The 22,726-nt window shown below is 38.3% G+C and overlaps 1 protein-coding gene across 2 annotated transcripts in view; it reads right to left on the bottom strand.

Moving 5' to 3' along the window:
* The window catches only part of OSTF1 (osteoclast stimulating factor 1), a 48,734-nt gene that overhangs the window by 6,747 nt on the left and 19,261 nt on the right, over positions 1–22,726 (bottom strand). For both annotated transcript variants that reach the window (XM_007182283.2, XM_007182284.3), the window contains exons 2-8: positions 19,512–19,558; positions 13,636–13,686; positions 10,775–10,838; positions 9,053–9,106; positions 7,514–7,621; positions 6,570–6,619; positions 3,139–3,217 (exon numbers count right to left, since the gene is read on the bottom strand). In XM_007182283.2, the coding sequence (XP_007182345.1) occupies positions 3,139–3,217; positions 6,570–6,619; positions 7,514–7,621; positions 9,053–9,106; positions 10,775–10,838; positions 13,636–13,686; positions 19,512–19,558 (453 nt within the window). The remainder of the gene's footprint in view (positions 1–3,138; positions 3,218–6,569; positions 6,620–7,513; positions 7,622–9,052; positions 9,107–10,774; positions 10,839–13,635; positions 13,687–19,511; positions 19,559–22,726) is intronic.

Below are 22,726 nucleotides of genomic sequence, written 5' to 3'. Positions count from 1 at the left end.
TTTTTTCTCTTTTTCTTTTCTTTCTTCCAGTTATATTGAGATATAATTGACACACAACACTGTATAAGTTTAAGGTGTACAGCATAATGATTTGACTTACAAACATCACGAAATGATTATCACAGTAAGTTTAGTGAACATCCATCATCCCATATAGATACAAAATTGAAAGAATATAAAATTTTTTTTTCCTTGTAATGAGAACTCTTAGGATTTACTCTCTTAACAACTTTCTTATATAACAAACAGTAGTGTTAATTATATAGCAGCCAATCCTCTTTCCATCAAACTAATCACTTTTGGCAGAACTAACTAGAGAACCATTCTGGCCACGAAGTAGGCTCTTTCCAAACAGTAAAACTTTCTCAAAACAGTAATAGCATATTTGGCAGCTTTAATCAGGGAGCTTATTGCTGCACCTGTAATAATTATACACAATTAAAATATAGCCTTCCTTTCGAGTCCTTATAGAATTGCATGTGAACTTTTCAGTGAGGAGTTTACTGTCCCTGTGGACAGTAAATCAGTTAGACTCAATGCGCCTTGATATGAGTTTTTGGAGATTAAATTCAATACACCATTTACCTCTTCTTTTCAAGAAGGTCTTTAGAAAAGACCATGTAAGTTGAGCTTGAGGAGATTAATATTTATCTTAAGTATACTCTCATGCTTATTAGCAGAATTAGTAACACTAAAATCTAGAGGCAATCCATTGTTCCCACAGCCCATCTTCTACTCCCTTTTTTCCTTGTCTTTATTATGTGATAAATTACATCAGAATTCATAAATCTTTCCCATTGTCAAAGATTCAAAAATACAGATGTATGCTGATGGGCCAGGAGGCTGGCCCATTTCAGCCTTCTCATTTCAGCCTTCAACTAACCCCTTCCTTCCCCATCTTCTACCTTCCCCAGAGGTGACCATTCCCAACAAGTGGGGATCAGTTCCCATCTCCCTTATGTGCAAGAATGCATTCACAGACATATGTGGACATATACACAAAATCATACTCCATGTATTAGTCTGTAATTTGATTTTTTTATTTTGCCAATGATATTTTCCTTTTTTTTTTAGTTGATGTACAATATTTATAAGTTTCAGGTATATAACATAGGGGTTCACAATTTTTAAAGGTTATATTTCATTTATAATTGTCACAAAATATTGGCTATATTCCCTGTGTTGTACCATGTATCCTTGTAGCTTATTTATTTTATACACAGTAGTTTGTACCTCTTAATCCCCTACCCCTATCTTACCCCTTTCCCTCCCTCTCCTCCCTGGTAACCACTAGTTTTGATTTTTTTAACTTAATAATATATCATCGTATTCATTCCTTAGTAGTATACATACTTATAACCCAATCTATTTAAATATTTATAATTATTCCATTTTGTGGGTATTCCAAAATTTATTTAACCACTCCTCTATTGAGGGGCGTTTAGGCTGTTCCTAATTTTCATTATCACAAACAATGCTGCCGTGAACCTCCTTGAACAACATCTTTGTTTATATGCATTTCTGAAGGACGGTTTCCTAGAAGTGGTGCTGAAATGTAAGGATATGTATGTTTTCATTCTGCTAGCTACTGTTAGACTGCCTGCCAAGAAGGCTTACCAATTTACACTTTCTGCCCCGGTGTTTGAGAGTGCCATTTTCTCTACAACCACATCCTCTCCAGTAAACAAAATATAAATGTCCTAAAACTCAAAGGCACAAAAATACTGTCAAGAAAAAAATAGTATGTTTAATTAGGAATACGGTGACCGTGTGTGAAAATCTCTCATGAACAGATTTAGATATCCACAGCTGGGGTTATAGGGAAAAACTCATTCTCTCGCTGTACTACAGGTCAAAAATCCTGCGGGTTCATAGTTCTGTGACTAATCATACCTTACTTTACACTTGAGAACTCACATACATGACTTCTGTCAGGACGGGAAATGTTCAGAGACAGGATGCTAGAGGAGAAACTCAACCATTTCCTGTGTCCCTCTCAACCAGCGCTGCCCAGCAGAAAATTATGTGAGCCATAGATGTAATTAAAATTTTTCTAGTGGCTATGTTTTCAAAATGTGAAATTCATTTTAATAATATATTTCATTTAACCCAGTATATCCAAAGTGTTATCACTTCATCATGTAACCAATATAAAAATTATTGTGATACTTTACTCTTTTTGTTTCTACTAAGTCTTCAAAATCTGGTATTCATTTTACACTTACAGCACAACTCAATTCAGACTAGCCTCATTTCAAGGGCTAAGTAGCACGTGTGCTTAGTGGCTGCCAGAGCAGACAGTGCAGATGTTGGCGTACCTTTGGGGGGGCACTACAGTGGTCCTCAAGGTGTCTGATCTTTTGCACCTGGAGTTTACATCATCAACAGCCTTTAAATCAAAAACATTTCCTCTCACATAACCCACAACATTGCTCCAAGGATCCCTAATGATACTGCATCCATGTGACATGTAGGTTGGGGATTCCAGCATCCTATATTACAGCCTTCGGGACCAGGGTGCAGTAGGGGGTGATATCCCTGGCCTTCTATAAGGGTTAACTAATATTTGTGGGACAAATAGATGAATGGATGGTGAGTCCATAATTCCACTGTTGCTTCTGACTTGTGTAAAAACAGGGAATCAACGTATCTTCTCATTTTCTGTACATCTAGCATCTGCTCAGCTCAAAGCAGGACATCGCAGCCACAGCATTCGTTCTTATCTATCAAGCTTTCCTGTGAGAACAAGGGCCGCAGCAACCTTACCCATACAGCTTTCTTAGAGAGATCTCCTCTGTGTGTGTGCATGCCCATGTGTGCGCATGCACACATACACGCACACACACACCCCTTCCTTCTGAGGCCCTTGAGTCCTGCAGAAATGTACAGTAAATTCTTACTAAGGGTAATATATGTGATTTTAAAGCTTACCAAGCTTTTGAGTTAAAATTAAAAACTTACACAAATCACCTCAATTTTATCTTATCCTAACAACTCTGTGATGCAGACAGAGTAGAGATCAAAAGTCCAGTTTTAAAGTAAGAAGCCTATCATTTTCCCTACTATTTCAAGTGGTATAAGTGGATGTAGCCTATTTTTCAGGGTAAGCAAAGACCAGATAAACTAAGCACACTTTACCTTTTGCCAGAAGCAACTGGACAATATCTGCATAACCCTTCCAGGCAGCAGCATGCAAAGCTGTATCTCCCAACTTGTTCTATGGTGATATAACAAGAGAAAGCAGCATTTGAAAAAGTGTGGATTGAAAATGCACATGACTTTAGGTTTACTCTAACCTAAGTAAATCTAAAATGAGAACGAAGTTATAAAATCATATAAAATTCCAAAGAGGGAAAGGAGACTCAAGAGATGAGAGGTGAGTCATGTGGGGAAAGGGAATGAGATGGAAGAGGAGAAACTGACTCGGCAGAGCACAGGTGGAAGTGCAGATGCCTGAAGAGGGAGACGCCAGGAGGAAACAAGCAGATTTGTCTCCGCAGAAACCAGCATGAATTAGGAACTGGAGATGCCTGGAGACACGGGAGCAGGCATGAGGCATGGGAGTGAAACCAAGAGTACTGGGTGAAAGTGTTTCTCAGGAGTAATAGAACCCCAGAACCCCAGATCACCTTCCATTCTCCCTGCTGCCAGATGACACAGTACAGATGGTAGAATTACCCTGTTGAGAAATTAACCAGATAGCTTCCAAGCTCATGGAACTTGCAGGCACAAGAGAAGGTGGCAACTAGGCTAGGAACTAAAAGCAGGGGGCTAGCTGAAAAACCTACAAACTGAGCAGTAAGACCCCTCTCCCAGCTGCCTTTACCTACCCTAGTGCCCCAGTGTGTACAGTCTAGCATCTACGCCCAGGGAGGAGGCTGGAGAATACTTCTCTGGGAGAGCTGAACAGTCCCAATGTGGGGGAGGAAGGGAATATTTTAACTGGCATCTGGGTATAAGCCACCAGAACATTCAGGACCTCACCACTTCACCCTATAGAGAAAACCACCAATCAATAAGCCCCACAAGCACACAGAGCTTTCAGTCACACTCAAACATGAATGGACAGGGGCTTCCCTGGTGGCGCAGTGGTTGAGAATCTGCCTGCCATTGCAGAGGACACGGGTTCGAGCCCTGGTCTGGGAAGATCCCACATGCCGCGGAACAACTAGGCCCGTGAGCCACAACTACTGAGCCTGCGCGTCTGGAGCCTGTGCTCCGCAACAAGAGAGGCCACGATAGTGAGAGGCCCGCGCACCGCGATGAAGAGTGGCCCCCGCTTGCCGCAACTAGAGAAAGCCCTCGCACAGAAAAAAGACCCAACACAGCCAAAAATAAATAAATTAATTAATTAAAATATTAAATAAAAAAAATGAATGGACAGATAAAGGCACTATATATTTGAGGACACCCTCCAATATCTGAAGAAAGATCAAAACAAAGCTAATGGATCTCAGAGGAAAAAGACACAGTGTACTGAATAGCAGAAAATGTTTTAAAATATAATTAATATATCAGAGATATAATATGTTAGGAAATGAGAAAAAGATACTATGTAAAAGTAAAAATAAGAGTAAAAGGAGGAGCTTGTGGTAGAAAGAATTCTAAGACAGCCCTCAAGCTCCCTGCCCCCTGGGATACACCACCCTGTATAATTTCCTCCCCTTGAGTGTGGGTGAAACCAGTGAATATAACAGGATATCACGCCCATATTTTCTAATCAGTTGATGTTAAGTTCATCAAAAGATATTACCCTGGGTGGACCTGACCTAGTCAGGTGGGCCCTTATAAGGAAAGGCATAGCACCAGCAACACAATCTCCTGCTGGCCTTGAGGAAGAAAGCAAACAGCCATGTTGTGAACTGTCCATCAGGAGGGGTGGTCTCTAAAAGTTGAGGGCCTCAGTACCATAGGTGCAAGAAACACAATTCTCCCAGCGACATGAATGAATTTGGAATAGGACTCGAGCTCCAGATGAGAACCCCACTCCAGCCAATACCTTGATTCCAACCTGTGAGACCCTGAGCAGAAAACCCAGCTATGCCACCCAGAATTCTCATCTATAGAAAGCATAAAGTAAATGGGTATACTTTTAAGCTGCTAAATCTGTGGCAATTTGTTACACAGCAACAGAGATCTAATACAGTGCTCTGGGGAATTAAAAAGGTGACCAAAATAAAACATAAAGATGAGAAAACCTCTGAGGAAAACTAAGAAAATTAGAGGCACAATCTGAGAGGTCCAACATAGCTACTAATGGGCATTCCAGAACCAAAGAACAAAGGAAACAGTCAGATAAAAATATATAAGAAATAATACAAGATATTTTTCCAGGCTGAAAGAGTTCACTACCATTTTCAGGAAAAGACCCATTCTAAAAGCAGATCATTGTTAAAGTTTGGAATACCACGGATAGAGTAAAATTCTAATCATGAGAAAAAGCAGGGAATTTCCTGGCCGCCCAGTGGTTAGGACTCTGCACTTTCACTGCTGAGGGCCCAGGGGCCCGGGTTCAATCCCTGGTCAGGGAACTAAGATCCTACAAGCCTCGCGGCATGGCCAAATAAAAAAGGGAAAAAGCAGTTAACACACAAAGAATGGGACTCAAAAAGGCATCAAACTTCTCAAAAGCAACCCTGGAAACTAGAATACCATGGAGCCATGCCTGCAAAATTCTGAGGAAAGTCATTTTCAACCCAGAATTCTATCAGCCAAATAATCAAGCCCAAGCTCCCCTTTCTCAGGAATTTACTTGAAGGTACTCTTCAACAAATGGAAGACAGAGGATCCAGAAAAGTGAGGACACAACACAGGAGAGAGGTGAAGCGTTTCCCAGGAAGACAGCAAAGGGCAGTAGAGACCAAGTTGCTCCGATTAGAGAACGAAGATGGAAGTCTTCAGTATGATTCCAGGAAGAAAAAAAAGAAAGCAATTATCTTATACAATTTAGAAAAGTATATCAAGAGAGTATAAAACAGTGTAGAGGTCTTTGTGAAATACAAAAAAAAAAAAAAAAAAGCTAAATAAAGTCAATAAATACAGAAACAAAAAAGTTACACAAGCAGTGAATGATATTTAAATAACCATAATACCATAAGCATTATATAGTAATATAACCAAAAACTATGCTATGTATGATGATACATTAGGAGGACTGAAGGAGGAAAGATTGGGCGCTGGGTGCTGGAAGATGACAGCTGGGCAGTTGACAAGCGTAAACCCTCACCTACCAGATAGGATGCCAAAATACTTTATGAAGATGATGAATTATGAGACAGCTCCACAAGCATATTCCTTAGTAACATGAAGGTAAGAGGAAAGCACTAAAAGCTGAAAGTGATATACGAGGTGGAGTATGGCAGGAATTTGGGGCTTTATGCAATTTGGACTTTAATGTAATAATAATTTTTTAACTATGTGCTTGTTGTATTTTGATTAAAAGTTTTATGAAAGATAATAAATGGGAAAAGGCGAGTTCCAAGACACCAAGATAGGATTTTACACACACATAAGCTGTACCAGGAGAGCAAGGTAGGTGGGTTAAATGACTTCTGTATAAGCAATCTCACCTGTTGGTTCAGTTCAATGTTTGGTTGAGTAAATAGCATTTCCACTATATCTGAAATTCAAATAGAAAAGATCTTTTTAAAGAATGAGACTAAAAGTCTGACAAGACTCGGCATAATAATTTTAAAAGAGGATTCTTTTTACAAGAATCATCAAGAAAATCGTTATAACAAAGTTTTCAACATTATGTAAATAGAAGACCTAAGACTATAAAAGGTAGAATTACTTAGGGAAATTTTTTTCAAATATTTTGGCTTTTGTATTTTCACATGACATCTATGATAGGAATATTTTTACATTTGCTGGGGCACTTAATATTCATTACCACTAATTTGTGTTTAAATTTTCCTTTGGCCATGCTATTTAATTTGTTGGATTCTTTGTTTCTCATTACTGTTGGGATCATTTTCTGTGTGTCGTAGAGAGAGGGAGAAAGAGAGTGGGTGTGGTAGATTCTCGGCCAGGCTGAAATACACCTAGAAATTCCATTTGTCATTATTATTGATTATAACAGAGGAAGTTATCAACTGAATCACTAACTCAAGCAAATGCTGTCTCTTTCCTAAATCTTAAACTTAGAATGTAAATCGTAAAAGCTTCCTGGGAAAAACTAAGTCAGAGGAATCAATTCTGGTCCTTTCTTCTGTGAGATTAGACAGTGGGGTTTGTTTTTATATTACTGTTGTTTTCCTGTAACCTTTTTGCAAGTCTGAGAGAGGAAAGGAAGCTTCCACTCTTTCAAGTGAAAAGGTCCGTGTAGTGAGGCTGACCAATCACATTCTACCTACTGTTTTACAGAGCTTCCAGGGACTGGGCTTTTGGCTGACGTTCTGAAAAATTTAAAAAGAATAACCAATTTTTTTTTCATTTGTGTAACTCTGGCTCCCCTAGATGAAGCACATTTTCAGTAGCACAGACATCTATGATAACAAACAAAATGTAATACCTTTGTGACCCCCGTGACAAGCCCAGTACAGGGCGGTGCTTCCAGCTTTGTCCAAGCCATTAACACCTACTCGGTTGTCCAAACACTCTCTCAACCAACTCAAGTTGCCTGAAAACATTTTACATTTATAAAAACACATGAAAAAGGTTTTTAGTTTTTTTCGTGTTGCTTTTAAATCAATTTCATCCTGCATAAATTCGCATTTGCAAAGGATTAATCAGCAAGTCTGAAATTAAAACCTGCCCCATAACGCATTCTCTATGGTACATTTTGACTTCCAGTTTATTAATGGAAAGCATTAACATCAATTTTTAATGGTAGGTTAGTGGGAAGAGTTGCCTAAATGGGTCCATTTAAGGTATTTTTACTCTGTAAAAAAAACTTTTTTTTCCTTTGTGAAATCCTGGAACTTTGGGAAAAAATGTCAAACCTAAGAACAAGCAGACACTACTCATATTCATAGTTAAAACACATTTTCAGTTCCTACAAGAAAAGAAAAACTAGATAACCTACTCAAAGCTGATGCTCTTATATGTTAAAGTATAACTATTCATTTAAAATCCTCTGGCTAATGCCCTAAATATCTAGTTTACAAAAAAATTTTTAAATGTCAATTTAGTAGTTCTACTTATGCACAATCCTAAACCAATAATTTCCTTTTGCACATTCAGATTTCAGAAATATCTACAATTCAGTGAAAGAGAGCTTACTGTGGCCTTACAAAAAATTCCCCATGATCTACGGCAGGGTTTCTCAACAGCGGCCCTATTGACATCTGGCGCTGGAGGATTCTTTGTTATGGGGGCTGTACTGTGCACTGCACGATGTTTAGCAACATCCCCAGCCTCTACGCAAAAGGTGCCAGCATCCCCCCAGTTATGACAGTCAAAATGCCTCCAGATATTGCCAAATGTCCCAGGGTTTGCAGAGAGGCATTACCCTCTGTGGAGAACCACTCATCTACGGGACAAAGCCCCAAGTACAAGCCCCATCCCTGGTGCTCCCTTCCTCCCCAACTCCATCCTCACCATTCATACTTGCAATATACCAACACTCTCCCAGATGCTGGACCCCTGAGAAGCCCCCACCCTCTGCCCTCCTGTTACTCATTCTGGCCTCTATAGCCTGTTTAACTGAAACACACTTCAACCGCTATACTTATCACACCATCTTGTAATGATCTGCTACACACATCTCTCCCCCGCCAGACGTTGAGCTCTGCGAATCACAGAGCATGACTTTCCACTTGCAACTAAGCACAGGGCAGGTAAGACTCAAAAGTTATTTGTTGACTGACATTTTGAAAATTAAAATCACACATTTCTGTAGAGTGAAAGAAGGCCAGAACAGAGATTGCCTCTGGGGGTGGCAAGGATTTAATTGGGAAGGGAACTTTCTGGGATGATAGAAATGTTCTGGATCTTGATCTGGGTGTTGGTTACACAGGTATATGCATTTGTGAAAAGTCATCAAACTACATAATTAATATGTCTGTGTTTTACTGTACTGTTTATCTCAATCAAAAAGAATCAGACCTACCTCTTTTTGCAGCTTCATGCAATGGGTTGTCAATGGATTCTGCCTGCTCAGCCACTAGATCAAAAAAAAAGGTGCAAATCAATGTTGAGAGGGCCACCCAAAGGATTCCCTGAAGCCAATTCAGTGTCCCAGCTTCAGAAGTGCCAGGACCTTCCACCATACAGCTTCCCTTACTTAATGTGAGTTTTAAAAAATGGCAGAAAATCAAAAGTGATGTTTTGTGCTTTGAAAGAAGCTGAATTATGTGTCAAAAGAAACCAAGCTAAGACAATAACACAGCAATTAACTGGGAGTATAAACAGAAACAAACATAACAATTAACTAGAAGTATAAATAGAAACAAACAGATCCAAGGTCTGCCTACCAGTTTGCTCAAATATTTCACCAAGAAATTTAGTCAGGAAACTGCAAAAGAAAGCATTTGAGGTTCGTTTTTACATTCTATAAAAACACCCTGCTTTGAAGATGGCTGAAAATAATTGTTTCCCTTGTGTGTGTGGATATGAAGGGTGAGGTAAAGGAGAAATATTTTGCTTTCTATATTCAGAATGGGCAATCAGCATACCTACCTGCCCCTAAGGAAGGTGTATTCCCTTGCTGTCCTAGAATCAGTAGGAGTGACCACATGAAGACTGTTGTTCAAATGAGACTTCAGACCCACCCCTCCCACCATAAAGGGCTGTAACTAGATACTCCCTTGGCTACCAGGGATCTAGCAACTGAGAAACATTTTGCACCCTCAGTCTATGACCAGCTGGAGAAGTTGTTTATTTGGGATTTCAAAGGTTAGAGGAGTGTAGAAATGCTTAAAGTCTTTTAAAATCCAGAATGATATGGCCCTTAGACCAGGTAAGTGGGGCCCATGTGTTGAGCCCCAGGTCTCACTCATTTCCCTCCCCCACCTTCCTCTCCTCTCCTCCACCTCCTCCCCTCCCCTCCCCTAGGAGCTTTGAATTGCCTTCCTTGAAATTTCTAAGTCCCCTTCCAGTGTTCGGAACTGGTGCCTGATGTCAGCCCTATTGGTCTAAGGATGTATCTAATGCTAAAGTCCAAAGGAACCTTGGAAGTGATTTAAATCAAACCCTCTCTTTATACAGATGGAGAAACGGTCCCAGGGGCAGCAGTTAAGTGCCCTAACTAAGGTCCCTTGTTGTTAGAAGTGGAAGAAGGATTAAAACCCAGGACCCTTGTTTATCAATCCTGTGTGCTTTTTACTTTACTCTGCTGATTTCTACGAAAGTCTGCTTTGTCCCCCTTCCAACTAGAAGTGGCTTCAAGGCAGGGCCCACGTCTCACTGTTCAAGCTCCTCAAACTGCCCTAATATTCATTTAATGAACATCACTGCCCCAAACATTAATTAACATAACAAGGCAAGGTTACTTCATCACAAAAGGGCTAGTTTAAAAAAAACAAAAAAGAAAGAAAAGAAAAAGAAAAATGTTCTCAGCGTTGAATAAAGTAAAACCATAAGCATTTCCCTGGAAAGCTTAGGTTCTTTCAAGAATGTTACAATGCATTTTCTTAAGCCAAGGAGTCAAGTTCAAGTACATCCAGCATCCATGGCCACTCTATTAAGAGGAGGCTCAGAGTAGAAAATGCCCTAGGCTGGCAATGACTCCATTGATTTCTCAGCCACAGCCGGAAGCAGAAAGGCCTCAGGAACCAGATAACTGAAAATACACAAAGTACAGCCCAAGTAAAGCCACCGCAGCCATACTTACCATAGTTGCTCGGGATTAGTCCTGTCCTGCCTTTGGAGGTGCCTTTCCACCAATTGGTATCACTCTGGTGAAAGAAGAGTTAAATTAAGTGGCACCGAATCCAGTTTACATTCAGTCATTTTTAAAACCATGTGGCTCATATTGGCCTCATTTTGGCCTTTTCAAAGGGTAGAGCAGTTGACATTTTTTGTTTTATTTAAGATAAAATACAACATACTTCCAATTCAAATGCAGAGTTACTGCTTTACCAAATGTCCATCAGCCCTGGTCACATTGATCAAGCTTCCTCACTCCTTAGTTATGGATGTCCATTCCCCTTATCATTAAATTACAAATATACACACATCTGCCTGCAACAAATCAAAGACACTTCATCATAGAGATTCCACATTCAAACAAATCAAACAGAGATAATATGAAAGAGAAGGGAAAAAATTATGTTTAGTTCAGACTATCTGTAGGATTTTTTGGTCCAGAGTCTAATTTCTCTTAGTCTCAAGATATGCATATATTTGGTTTTCTAAAGATCTCTTTATTTCACCTTTGCTTTTTTGGTAACTTTTTATCATAGAAAAATTCAAACCTACCAAAGTAGAAGGAACCGTATAAGGAACCTACACATACCCATTTCCTAACTGCATCAACTATTTACTCATGGCCAATACTGTTTCATGCATATCCTCACCTACAACCTCCCTCCCCTTCAGATTATCCTGAAATAAATTCTAGACATCATATTCTTTTATCTGTAAATATTTTAATATGAATCTCTGAAGGATAGGACTTTTCCATAATAATAACACCATTATCATGTGTTATTTTGTTTGCTAGCTTAAAATTTTTTCAACAATAATTCCTTAATATCATCAAATATCTACAATACTCAAAATTTCCAGTATGTCTTATAATAAAGTCCATACAGTATGATTGATTGATTTGCCTCTTAAGTCTCTTTTAGTCTATAGTTTCCCCCTTCATTTTTTTTTTCACTCCTTCACAACAGACTTTTCAAAGAAACTAGTTTGTTCCGAAGAGTTTGAAAGAGTCTGGATTTTCCTTGTTGCATCCCTTGTTACAAAAAAATGTGTTCCTCTGTTCCCTGTATTGCCTATAAATCGGTCATTAGTTCTAGAGGCTTAATTAGATTCAGATTCAATTTTTTAGCAAGACTATTTCATGTGTAGCATTGATTCTTCCATCAGGAGACACACAATGTCTCTCTTTCTGTAACATTAGTAACCACTGATGAGCATTATTTGGATCCATTATTTCATAAGGGTTGCAAATGGTGACATTCTAATTCTATCATTCCTTCTTCATTTAAATAACTAGAATATTACTTTAAAGACGAACTTTCCCTCATCAACTCTCAGGTTACCCAGAGATAAAGTTCATGGAGAAAGGCAGAATAAATACTGATTCTTTTCCTTTAGAGTTGTCAGAATAAATACTGATTCTTTTCCTTAACAGTCATCAGAATAAAAAGTTGGTTCCCTAGCATTCTCTCAGGTTGACCAATGATGTTTGTTTTTGTTTTTAAGTATCATTAGGAGCTCATGAATTTAAACAGAGCAGATTTGTTTCAATCCTTGGGATTGTTGCCCTAACTGATTGCTCAAATTGTCCTATCTTTGACCAGTGGCAGCCTCTTCAATTTAGTTCTGTGTCTTTCCAGTGTGACCCTAGTAGTCTTTGGGAGCTTTCTTGCTTTCTAATAATGAGATGTCCTGGGATTATCTTGTACCTTTCCTGCCCCCAACCTGGTACCAGACATTTCTCAAAGGAACTTTGTTCCTTTTAATGGGAAATAACATATTATTATTAGGTTGGTCTTTTTCTTTTTTTTTTTTTTTTTGCCTTTTCAAAGGACAGAGCAAGAAATCTTTTTGTTTATTTTATTTTAGATAAAATACACCATACTTCCAATTCAAATGCAGAGCTACTTAACTTCACTGATCTTACATCTATCTGTACATCCTTTCTTGCAGGCTGAAACTGCCAGTTTTCTACATCATTGACTTAATGACTCATTTGCTCTAAACTGCAACACACATGCAGCAATCTCAGAATAATAATACCAACACTTCTCCAACATCATGATTAAAAACTGTTTATAATTTGGGGGTAGAAGTTCTTTTTGTTCTTCATATTACTCTACTAAAGATAGTCAGTCGAAATGCTGAGTTTTAAAGTCACTTGGAATAGTTCCTCTCTGTGTGTCATGCCAAATACCTGGGGTACAACTAAGTTCATTTGATTCATTCTGCTTTTAATTTTTAGGGATTGCTTTTTATCATTTAATTTAATTTTATAACTATGCAAAAGTTTACATGATTCCAAAGACAGATCTCCAAAACAAGGTGTAATTTTTTAAAAGTCTATATTCCATCTATGTTTCCTCTACCCTTTTTCCCTTCCTTTCAGAGAAGAAACTACTTTTTAAAAATTTATGACTCCTCCTTTGACTTTTTATTTTAAATTGAGGAAAATAAGTATATGTATATCCTCTCACCCTTTCTTACTTACATAAGTAAAGGCACACTATCCACATTTTTTTCACCTTGCTTTTTTTCACTTAAGTTACTCCATAATATCATATAGAGATATTCCTCACTCCTTTTTATAGCTGCATAATACTCTGTTTGTAGATATAGCAAAGTTTATTCAACTATTTTCCTATTGACGGACTAAGGGCTACTTCCAATCTTACGTTATTACAAATTATGCTCAGCGAGTAAACTTGGGTATATGTATTTCTATACAGATATACATGTAAATAATGTACAATATTACAGCTATACAAAATAGTCATATACATCTTTAGTTCATGTGTGAAATGACAAAATATTGGCTGGGCTTACCATGTCAGTAATGTAGATAATATCACCTTCTTCAAAGTACAATTCATCTGGCTAAAAAAAAAAAAAAAAAAAATTAAGTTTTACTCCATGTGATTTTTTCATGAATTAGAATACAATGATGATGATAATTATACAAATTCCAGATTCTAAAATCCTTATAGACAGCGTAGCTTTTATATACTTAAATCTGTACATAAACCATATAACAAAACATTATTGACAAGCTAACACATGCATAGAAATGTCAATTTTCCCATGGTAAACTTCAAAGAATTAATATAAGAAATAAGAATTCCCCCCCACACACATACCTTATTTTCTTCCACAATGAAAGCAAGGCATTTTTATACCAAAATAGAATATTAATAAAACTTTTTCATTGTAAAAATTTCAAAAGGTGATATATATTTTTTCATAAAAGGATAAATGTCTAGAACTAAAACCATGAAAAATAGCTAGAAGCTTGGCTCTCGCCTAAACGATTAGCCTTCAATCCTTAAACACTTTCATATCAACATCGCTCTCTACTTATTTTGAGAAAACCATTATCTTAACTCTTCATGTTCAGAGAAGATGAATATCTTATATATGAGAACAGTTAATACATAATTCAACCATTAATAAGGCTAAAGAGCTGAAAGATATGAAGCAGTAACTCATTCTAGACCATAAGCAAGCTCTAAGGGGTTAATTAATTACACAGGCAATACGTGCTCTTATACCAGCCAAATGTCCTACAAACTCCCTGAGTAAAGCCAGGCACTTTAATTAAACATCTTTTTCCCATCAGTAGATAACACTTATCCGCATGACTGTATGAGTAAATAAAATGTCTAGGGAGTTCCCTGGTGGTCCACTGGTTAGGACTCAGCGCTTACAGTTCTGTGGCCCAGGTTCAATCCCTGGTCAGGGAACTAAGATCCTGCAAGCCGCGCAGTGTGGCCAAAATATATATATATGTATATTTATGTCTACTGATGAGCAAGTTTCAGATATTGGGAAATGTTTACATTGTCATGCTGAGTGAAGAATGTAGGGCACAAAATTTTACATAGGATAAGATCATGAGCACATATTAGTTTCATAATGCTGGTTGGAAAAAAAAATTTTTTTAAAGGCTTTGATATTTGATTCCAGTTACTGCTCCACACTAATAAAAATTATGCTAGTGAAACAAATTATTTCATTCTTTCATTTTCCTTTTGTTTATCTCCTCCTCTCTCAGCTGCAGACTAGGGCAGTAAATGTGACTCTGCAACAGTCATTTACTTAGTTTCAAAGATGATCTCTATTATTTTTATAACTATTTCCCCGTGAATATAAATGAAGACTATATCAGCTATATCACGCTTTAAGCAACCACAATTCATAAATATTTAGATGCAATATGCATTCAAATATAAAAATTAGCAAATGATGATTAATGAAACTAAAAAATGTGAGTTCCTCTAAAAAGCACTTTCTGAAGCATTTCTTAATTTACACTTCTATCTGCAGAGACTAGACTTACACATAGCATATCTATGCAAAATTAGTTGAGCCTATGTAGATCAATGACATACATTTTAATATTATTGGAAATAGGCATTTGGAAGAAAAAAAGTAAAGCCTTCTAAGACTTTTCTCAATTTTTCTCTAAAATGTCCTGATGATCTATGATCATTATTACTACCAAAATGTGATGGATATAGAAAGTGATTAGGGAAACAAATTGTTTACTTTAGCACTTCCCTGCTGTTAACTGGCTCACTTCTCAGAGGCCGGAAAGGTGACTCACTGCCACCATGGCATCCCAGCTGGTGGGATGGAGTAGCCATCCTTACAACAGAAAGGTTGGCCTTAGCTGGCAATTTGAACAGCATCTGACTATCTCTCCTTTAGATGACAGTAAGGAGTGGGTGGGGAGAATGAAGCAGGATGTAAGAAAGTAAAGAAAACAGAATATATGTGAAATCTTAGCATTTTTTTGGAGTGACTGAGTTTCTTGGAGTTTTGAAAGAGTTCAATGTCTTGAAGAGAAGCTAACCTTGCCCATTTATGTCTAACAATGAATCCTCCTCAATCGGTGCTTACGTTGAAGTCAAGGAGTCATCTCTAAAATCACAAAAGTCAAGTTTGCCTGAATTTCCACACTTAATAAGATGATTCATCCTTGAAACAAAAGGCACATTTTGAGAAAGTACCAAACGCATAACTTAAAAAACAAAGAACACACACAAGTCTCTGTAATTAGTCTTCCTCATAAAAAGGAATAAAGCCTGGAAGAATGGGAAGTCAGTGTTTAATGGGTACAGAGTTTTCTTCGGGGACAGTGAAAATATTTTGGAACTAGACAGAGGTAATAGCTGCACAACATTGTGATTGTACTAAATGCCGCTTCATTGTTCACTTTAAATACAAAAAAATGGTTAATGCTGTGTTATGTGAATTTTACCTCAATTTTTAAAATCATATGGTATTTGTAAATAATTCTTTTCTTTTGTGGTTTGGTAAAATGCATGATTTGGAATATGTCACCAAGTACAGTCATTTCAAAACTTCTTGTGCTGTTTCGGATTTTAAATTAACGGCTGCTGTTCAATAGCGGTGCCTGCCTCAGCTACCTATTAGATCAGACTTGTTTTTCAACTAAGGCAGCAACAATAGGCAGTCGATTTCAGTCAGGTAAAAAAAGGCCTCGCTAATTTTTCATCCTGAGAAAAGAGAGTGGGAGGTTTATTTTCTTTTTAATCAATAGCTCCCAGACACACAATGCTACCCCCGCTAAAATATCTTCTTCCAAAGAAGCTAGGGGTGGTTTTTCCTAACGTCGTTTACCAAATTCTTCACACTGCTGGTGGCAGTATAAACAACAAGGTAATTTCATGATTTTAAAACTTAGATAGATTTGTACCTCCAATATTCACACTTTCCATTAAGAAACCACTTGCAGGACACAATGTAAATGTTCAGTGAGGATCGACTTTTAAATTCCTGGCATCGTATTCATGGACCATGATGGGAAAAGAGTGACACGATCAAGTAAGCACTTGTCTATTTCTAGTCTGTTCTTTGGTTTTTAACCACATTCTTCTTCTCCTCTCTCCTTGAAGAACCACAAGGTATCAGAACAAGTAAATTGTTGGCCACTGGGATGTTATAGGGATGAGTACGCACTTGGTAATGTATATCCTGTTCCATATATTCTTGGTAACATATAATTCTCAAGGCATTAATTTTGGTTGGTTTATGCAAATATATATTTTATGAAAAATTTTGGAAAGACCGTGACGTCCTTTTGACATTTTCCACATTTGTCAACCTGGAGCCCTGAGAATTAATAAAAAGAAAAAAAAAATCAAATTCTCCACAGATGTTTTCATTTAGCACTTTATAGTATTATCATGTGCCAGGCACTGGTCTGGACACTTACAATCTCACAGCAACACTGTGAGGTGGGTGCTATTCTTATCATCACATTATAGATGAGAAACTTGTCCAAGGCCATACAGCAGGTACATGGTAGACCCTAAACTTGAACCATGCCATTCAGATTCTGGAGTCCCTGCCCTTCATCACCACCTCTGCTTTCTCTCATACAGAAGGGTCATGCATAGCCATTACTGGCTGCCATGGTGTCATGACCAGGATAAAAGGCAATGGCTGTGGAAAATATCTGTTGTTTCTCTCTTCCCCACCGAACATAATGCAATACAACAAAATCAACAGCAGTGCCTTATACTTGCAAAGCATACTTAACATCATTTGAGCCTTACAACAGCCCATTAAGGCAGGGCTGGGTCATGGGTATAATCTCCATCTCACAGCCAGGCTCAGAGAGGTTGAAGAACTTGCCACAAATCACACAGTGAGTGGTAGGGCTGGGCTCCTACTTCAGCTTTTGGAATCCCATCCTAGGGCTCCTTCACCTACATATAGTGCTATAAACCTAGAGGAGTCCAGCAAATGTTACATGATAGAGGAGGATCCTGCTGGTTTCCTTGCAGAAATCAATATACCTCCAGCACACAGGAAATGCTGTTCTCTCTCCATCAGTGCAACTTTACACTGGTCTATCCAGTCTTACCAGGCCTCTCTATGACACGTTATTGGATTGGGGGTTGGGTAAGAAATAAGAACCAAACAGGGCTGGGTGGTGCCAGGACTACCTTGCCTTCATGCACGACAGAGGAGAGAAATGCACTGACAGGAAGAACCAGGAGTGACAAGCTTCCCAGTGGATCACCAAGACGAGTTGGGTATTGCTGTCCCTATCTCCTAAGAGGAGTATAGTAGCTAAAAACTGGACCCAGGTATTTCTGGGGTGCTGTACATGTCAGCGATGGTCTCACAGAGTCCAGCTCAGCCCTTCCAACTTCTTTGTCTCAATGACTTTTAGGTGAGTTTAGGATGTACTGGGGTACACCCATCCCACTAGAGAAGATGGCCACTGGGCTCAGGGGAGAAAGACCAAACTGAGCTTGTCCAAAAGAAATTCTCATTCAGAAAAGAATGTTAAGATGAACCTAGTTCTAGGATGATATTCAAAATACTGAGCAACTGGTACAGCATGGGCACTTAAGCAGTCAGGAAGACGCCTGGGACCTGATCAGCCAGACATCTCCCCTTTAACATCTGGATTGAGGGGAGATGGAGAGGAGCAGAGTGTGGGAGCAGCAGGGCATGAGGAAGCCATTACTGACCATCCAGCACACACAGGATGAATTAGCAGCACTGCTCTACAGCCTAGGATCCTTGGGACCATGGATATTAAAAATAGCATTTTAAATGTGGAATATTCAAAAAACCTAATGAATTAAATGTCTATTTTCTCCTGTGCATTCAATAATAACCAAGACTTTTAAAAAGCAGTAGAGGGACCTCCCTGGTGGTGCAGTGGTTAAGAATCTGCCTGCCAATGCAGGGGACATGGGTTTGATCTCTGGTCCAGGAAGATCCCACATGCCACGGAGCAACTAAGCCCACGAGACACAACTACTGAGCCCATGTGCCACAACTACTGAAGCCCGCGCGCCTAGAGCCCTGCTCCCCAACAAGAGAAGCCATCGTGATGAGAAGCCCGCGCACCGCAACGAAGAGTAGCCCCTGCTCGCCGCAACTAGAGAAAGTCCTCGCGCAGCAACGAAGACCCAATGCAGCCAAAAATAAATAAATAACAGTAGAGAGACTCCATCCTGGAATAGAACTGGAGGTGAATTAAAGTAATCAATACATCAACCAATCAAAAGTATGTGTTAAGAGTCTATGAATATAGCAACCACTACTCCTTCTAATAGTAACAATGACTCCTTAATAGTAACAGCAGCTTTACACAATCTCACTTAATTCTCACTAAAACCCTATGAGATTATTATTATTTTCACTTTACAGATGAGTACACTGAGGCACAGAGGTTACGTAATTTCTGAATTTACCAGGTCACACAGCTGCTAAAAGAGGCAGAGCGGGTCCTAAAAGCTACTGTGAGCTCTAAAGCCCTGTGTTCTGCACCCTAGACACCGTGCTGGTGAGCAGGACTGCAATGCCAAGTGCAGAAGTTCAGAGGCGGGAGAGACATTCCACTCCTCCCTGGGGTGATCAGAAAGTCTTTATGGAAGAGGAAGTGTGTAATCAAAGCTTAGAGAGGTGCAGAGCCATGAGTCTAGAAAGAGTTCAGAGATGAGTTATACTGTGCATCAAATCCAGACTGGAATGGTCCACAAAGGGGAAGGAGCAGAGGACGGCAGGACTAGAAAGGGGGCTGGACCACAGAGGACTCTGTCCTTAGTCAAATGAAGGGTTGAAGCAGCTGATGACCATTTAGGACAGAGGAAGTATCTAAATGAAATCACGTTTGGTTTTTATGTCAATTTGAAAGTGAAAAACTGAATACTTACAGTTCTGGGTTCAAATGTATAAAGAGCTCTGAACACTTTAACTTGCCCTGAAAGAAAGGAAAGAAAAAACACATGATCAATTCTTTCATTTCTAAATTTGCTGTAAACAGTATTTTCCTTTCTATTCTTCAGAATTCCTTAACTAAAAGCCCCTGTGAGAAATTTATTTTGGAATTAAGTGTTTTTTTCTGCATAGGTGGTATTTTTAAAATATTTGTTAAATGAAAGTATGAATAAACACATACCTTCCCCCTCTTAAACAACAGGAGCTACCTAATTATTTGTACTTAGCTTCTGTCCTATGTAGAACCTCTCCAACCCTAAGATCTAAGTTTAAAAACAGAAAGGTGAGAGTTTAACATAAAGAGATACTTAATGGGACAATCAATTGATAAAATCAATTGATTCAATCAATATTGAATCAATATTCAATAGTTGAATATTCTTAAATTAATGGCTTAGGATTTTATATTTTCCAAGAGAAAAGAAAATATCAGGGAGAAAAATTGTACCTGTTGGAGAAATCTGTGATTCCATTAAGTCCCACAACAGAGTTCAATAACTATCCAAAAATGAGTCATGTTCATGAGAGCTGTCCATTCTGCCAAACCACCTCTCTCTTTATATGTCCCTTTGCTGCATTTCCATAACACCTGGTATCAGAATAACTGATTTGCTGGCCTGTCTCATTTGAGGGCAGGAACCCTGACTGGTTCAATCTCCTGGCACCTACCTGACATATAGTACGAACTTAATACATGCTTGCTAAATAAATATATGAGTATAAGAACAAATTCAAACAGTGTCGGAAAAAGCCTACACATATCAAAATAGAAGAACTACCTACTTAAGATGTGATAACAGTTCAGTTTCAGTACTGGAAGAACCTTTAGAGATGACCACCTAGTCCAAGGGCATTATTCAGAACAGTGGTCCCCAGGGTGGGACACAGGAAGACTACTTCAGAAATTGTGTACATTTTTATCTTATTCATTTTCATTCCTATTTTAACGTGTTTTAAAATATAACAGCATGATTGGGACTTCCCTTGTAGTCCAGTGGTTAAGAATCCACCTTCTAATGCAGGGGATGCAGGTTCTATCTCTGGTCGGGGAACTAAGATCCCACATGTCGCGGGGCAACTATGCCCGCATGCCACAACTACTGAGCCCACGAGCTCTGGGGCCCGTGCGCCACAACTAGAGAGAAGCCCACGCACTGCAACGAAGAGCCCAAGTGCCACAATGAAAAAAATCTTAGTTGCGTGCCGCAACTAAGACCTGATGCAACCATAAATAAATAAATAAATATTTAATAAATAAGTAAATAAAATATAACAGCATGATAGAATACATATACAACTTATAAACACATTTACTGGGAGTAGTCAAAACCTTTTGCTGACAGAATGTTAAGCATTATGAGGGTAGGTGTTTTGTTTTATGAATGATATATCCAAGTACCTAGCACAGTGCCTGACACATAGGAAGCACTTAATAATTATTTATTGAATGAATGAAGAATGGATGAATAAAGGAATGGAAACATGTACTCAAAAAAAAGTCTGAAAACCAGTAGTTTAGAACAGCACTGTCCAATACAACTTTATGCAATGATGGAAAAGCTCTACATATGTGCTGCTCACATATAGCTACTGAGCACTTGAAATATGGCTACTGAGGAACTGATTTTTACACATTATTTAATTTGAATAAGGTTAAATTGCCACAAGTGGCTGGTGGCTAGCATACTGAATGACAAATTTAGAACATCAGAAAATGAGAAATGACATGATGTCCATTAAGAGGGGACTATGTAAATCAACTCTGATTCAACCGTATGATAAAGTCATTTAAAAAGAATGCTGCAGACAGACCCACAGACACTGATGTAGCAAAAAGCCTGCAAAATATTCAGTGGAAAAAAAAAAACACACATTATAGAACAGTATGCCAAGTACCATCTATTTATGTTGACAGCACACAAACATCTTGAGTGAAAACACCAATTATGGGAATCTTCACATTCTACTTTACACGCATTGTTTAAATTTATTACACTGAGCGTGTATTACTTTTATTATCAATGAAAACAATAAAGATACTTTCACTGGGGGTATGGAGGGGTGGGAATCATTCTTTCTTCTAAATGCCCTAATATAGAAGAGCCGCTCAAATCCCCTGTTACTTAGTGTGGCTGCAAGAAAACATTATTTTTGCGATCTGGATTCTAGTGCCATTTCTAAAAGCAAAAGTGAAAACTCTTTTTTGTTTGGAGTTTGTTTTTTACCCCACACCCTTAGGCCTACGAAAGGAAACATTAAATGGAAGGAGGAGCTGCCAGGAGAAATATTTTCTGCTGACCTGTCTCTCTGAGAGGAGAGATTAACTATCTTGATTACTTCAAACTTTCCAAAGAGAAGTTACACAAGGAAGCATCCACTCGTGACCAAACTCAATAATGACAGAATTTTCTTGCTCCTTTGAGGGAAGGGCAGGGATGAGACAGGCTATGTATGATTTTGGAAACAAGATCCAATGTCAACTTAACGAGCTTCGATAAAATTCAGTATAAATTTTAAAACCTGGAAAAAGAAAACTTGGAGTGTGACTAAGCCGCTGATTTTTGTAACTGTATCTTTTGTGATTGTCTTACTTAAAATGTTCACAACTTAAGAGGAAGTTGGAGATTTATTTGCATCTTGATTTATACTAAACAGAGAACATCAGGCAACCCTCTAGGCCATTATACGAGGGAACACTCTCTCTATGTAATGCTGTAGAAAACACTTTCACATACACGATCCTTTTTGTCAATTAATGTTGGGACATTAGCCCCTTGTGGGTCCCTTTTAACTCATATATTATAAAAGTTCTAGGCCTTAATTTATTCCATTCTCACAGCTGAGTCAAGTAGAAATGAAAGAATACAAAGAAGCAGGCAGAGGTTATCAAAGAATAGCATAAAGAAGAAAAACAGATGACTTTCATGATTAGTTTGCCAACCCTGGATATAGCCTCTCAAGAGAATAGTAATTAATAATACTTAATACACTGATCATTTTTACAACATATTTAATTCAACTGTGTGCAATATTCTATAGCACAGGTTTACACAGAGTACTAAAGGGAAAAAAATCAGGGTACTCTGTGTTTCTATAGTATTGTCCTTGCAGACATCCAAAAAACAAACAAACAAACAAACCATCCTAATAA

The sequence above is a fragment of the Balaenoptera acutorostrata genome, chromosome 6, assembly GCF_949987535.1.
Source record: "Balaenoptera acutorostrata chromosome 6, mBalAcu1.1, whole genome shotgun sequence".
Classification (NCBI taxonomy): Eukaryota; Metazoa; Chordata; class Mammalia; order Artiodactyla; family Balaenopteridae; genus Balaenoptera; species Balaenoptera acutorostrata.
The sequence above is the reverse complement of the archived record's forward strand: the minus strand, read 5'-3'. Positions and strand labels throughout refer to the sequence as shown.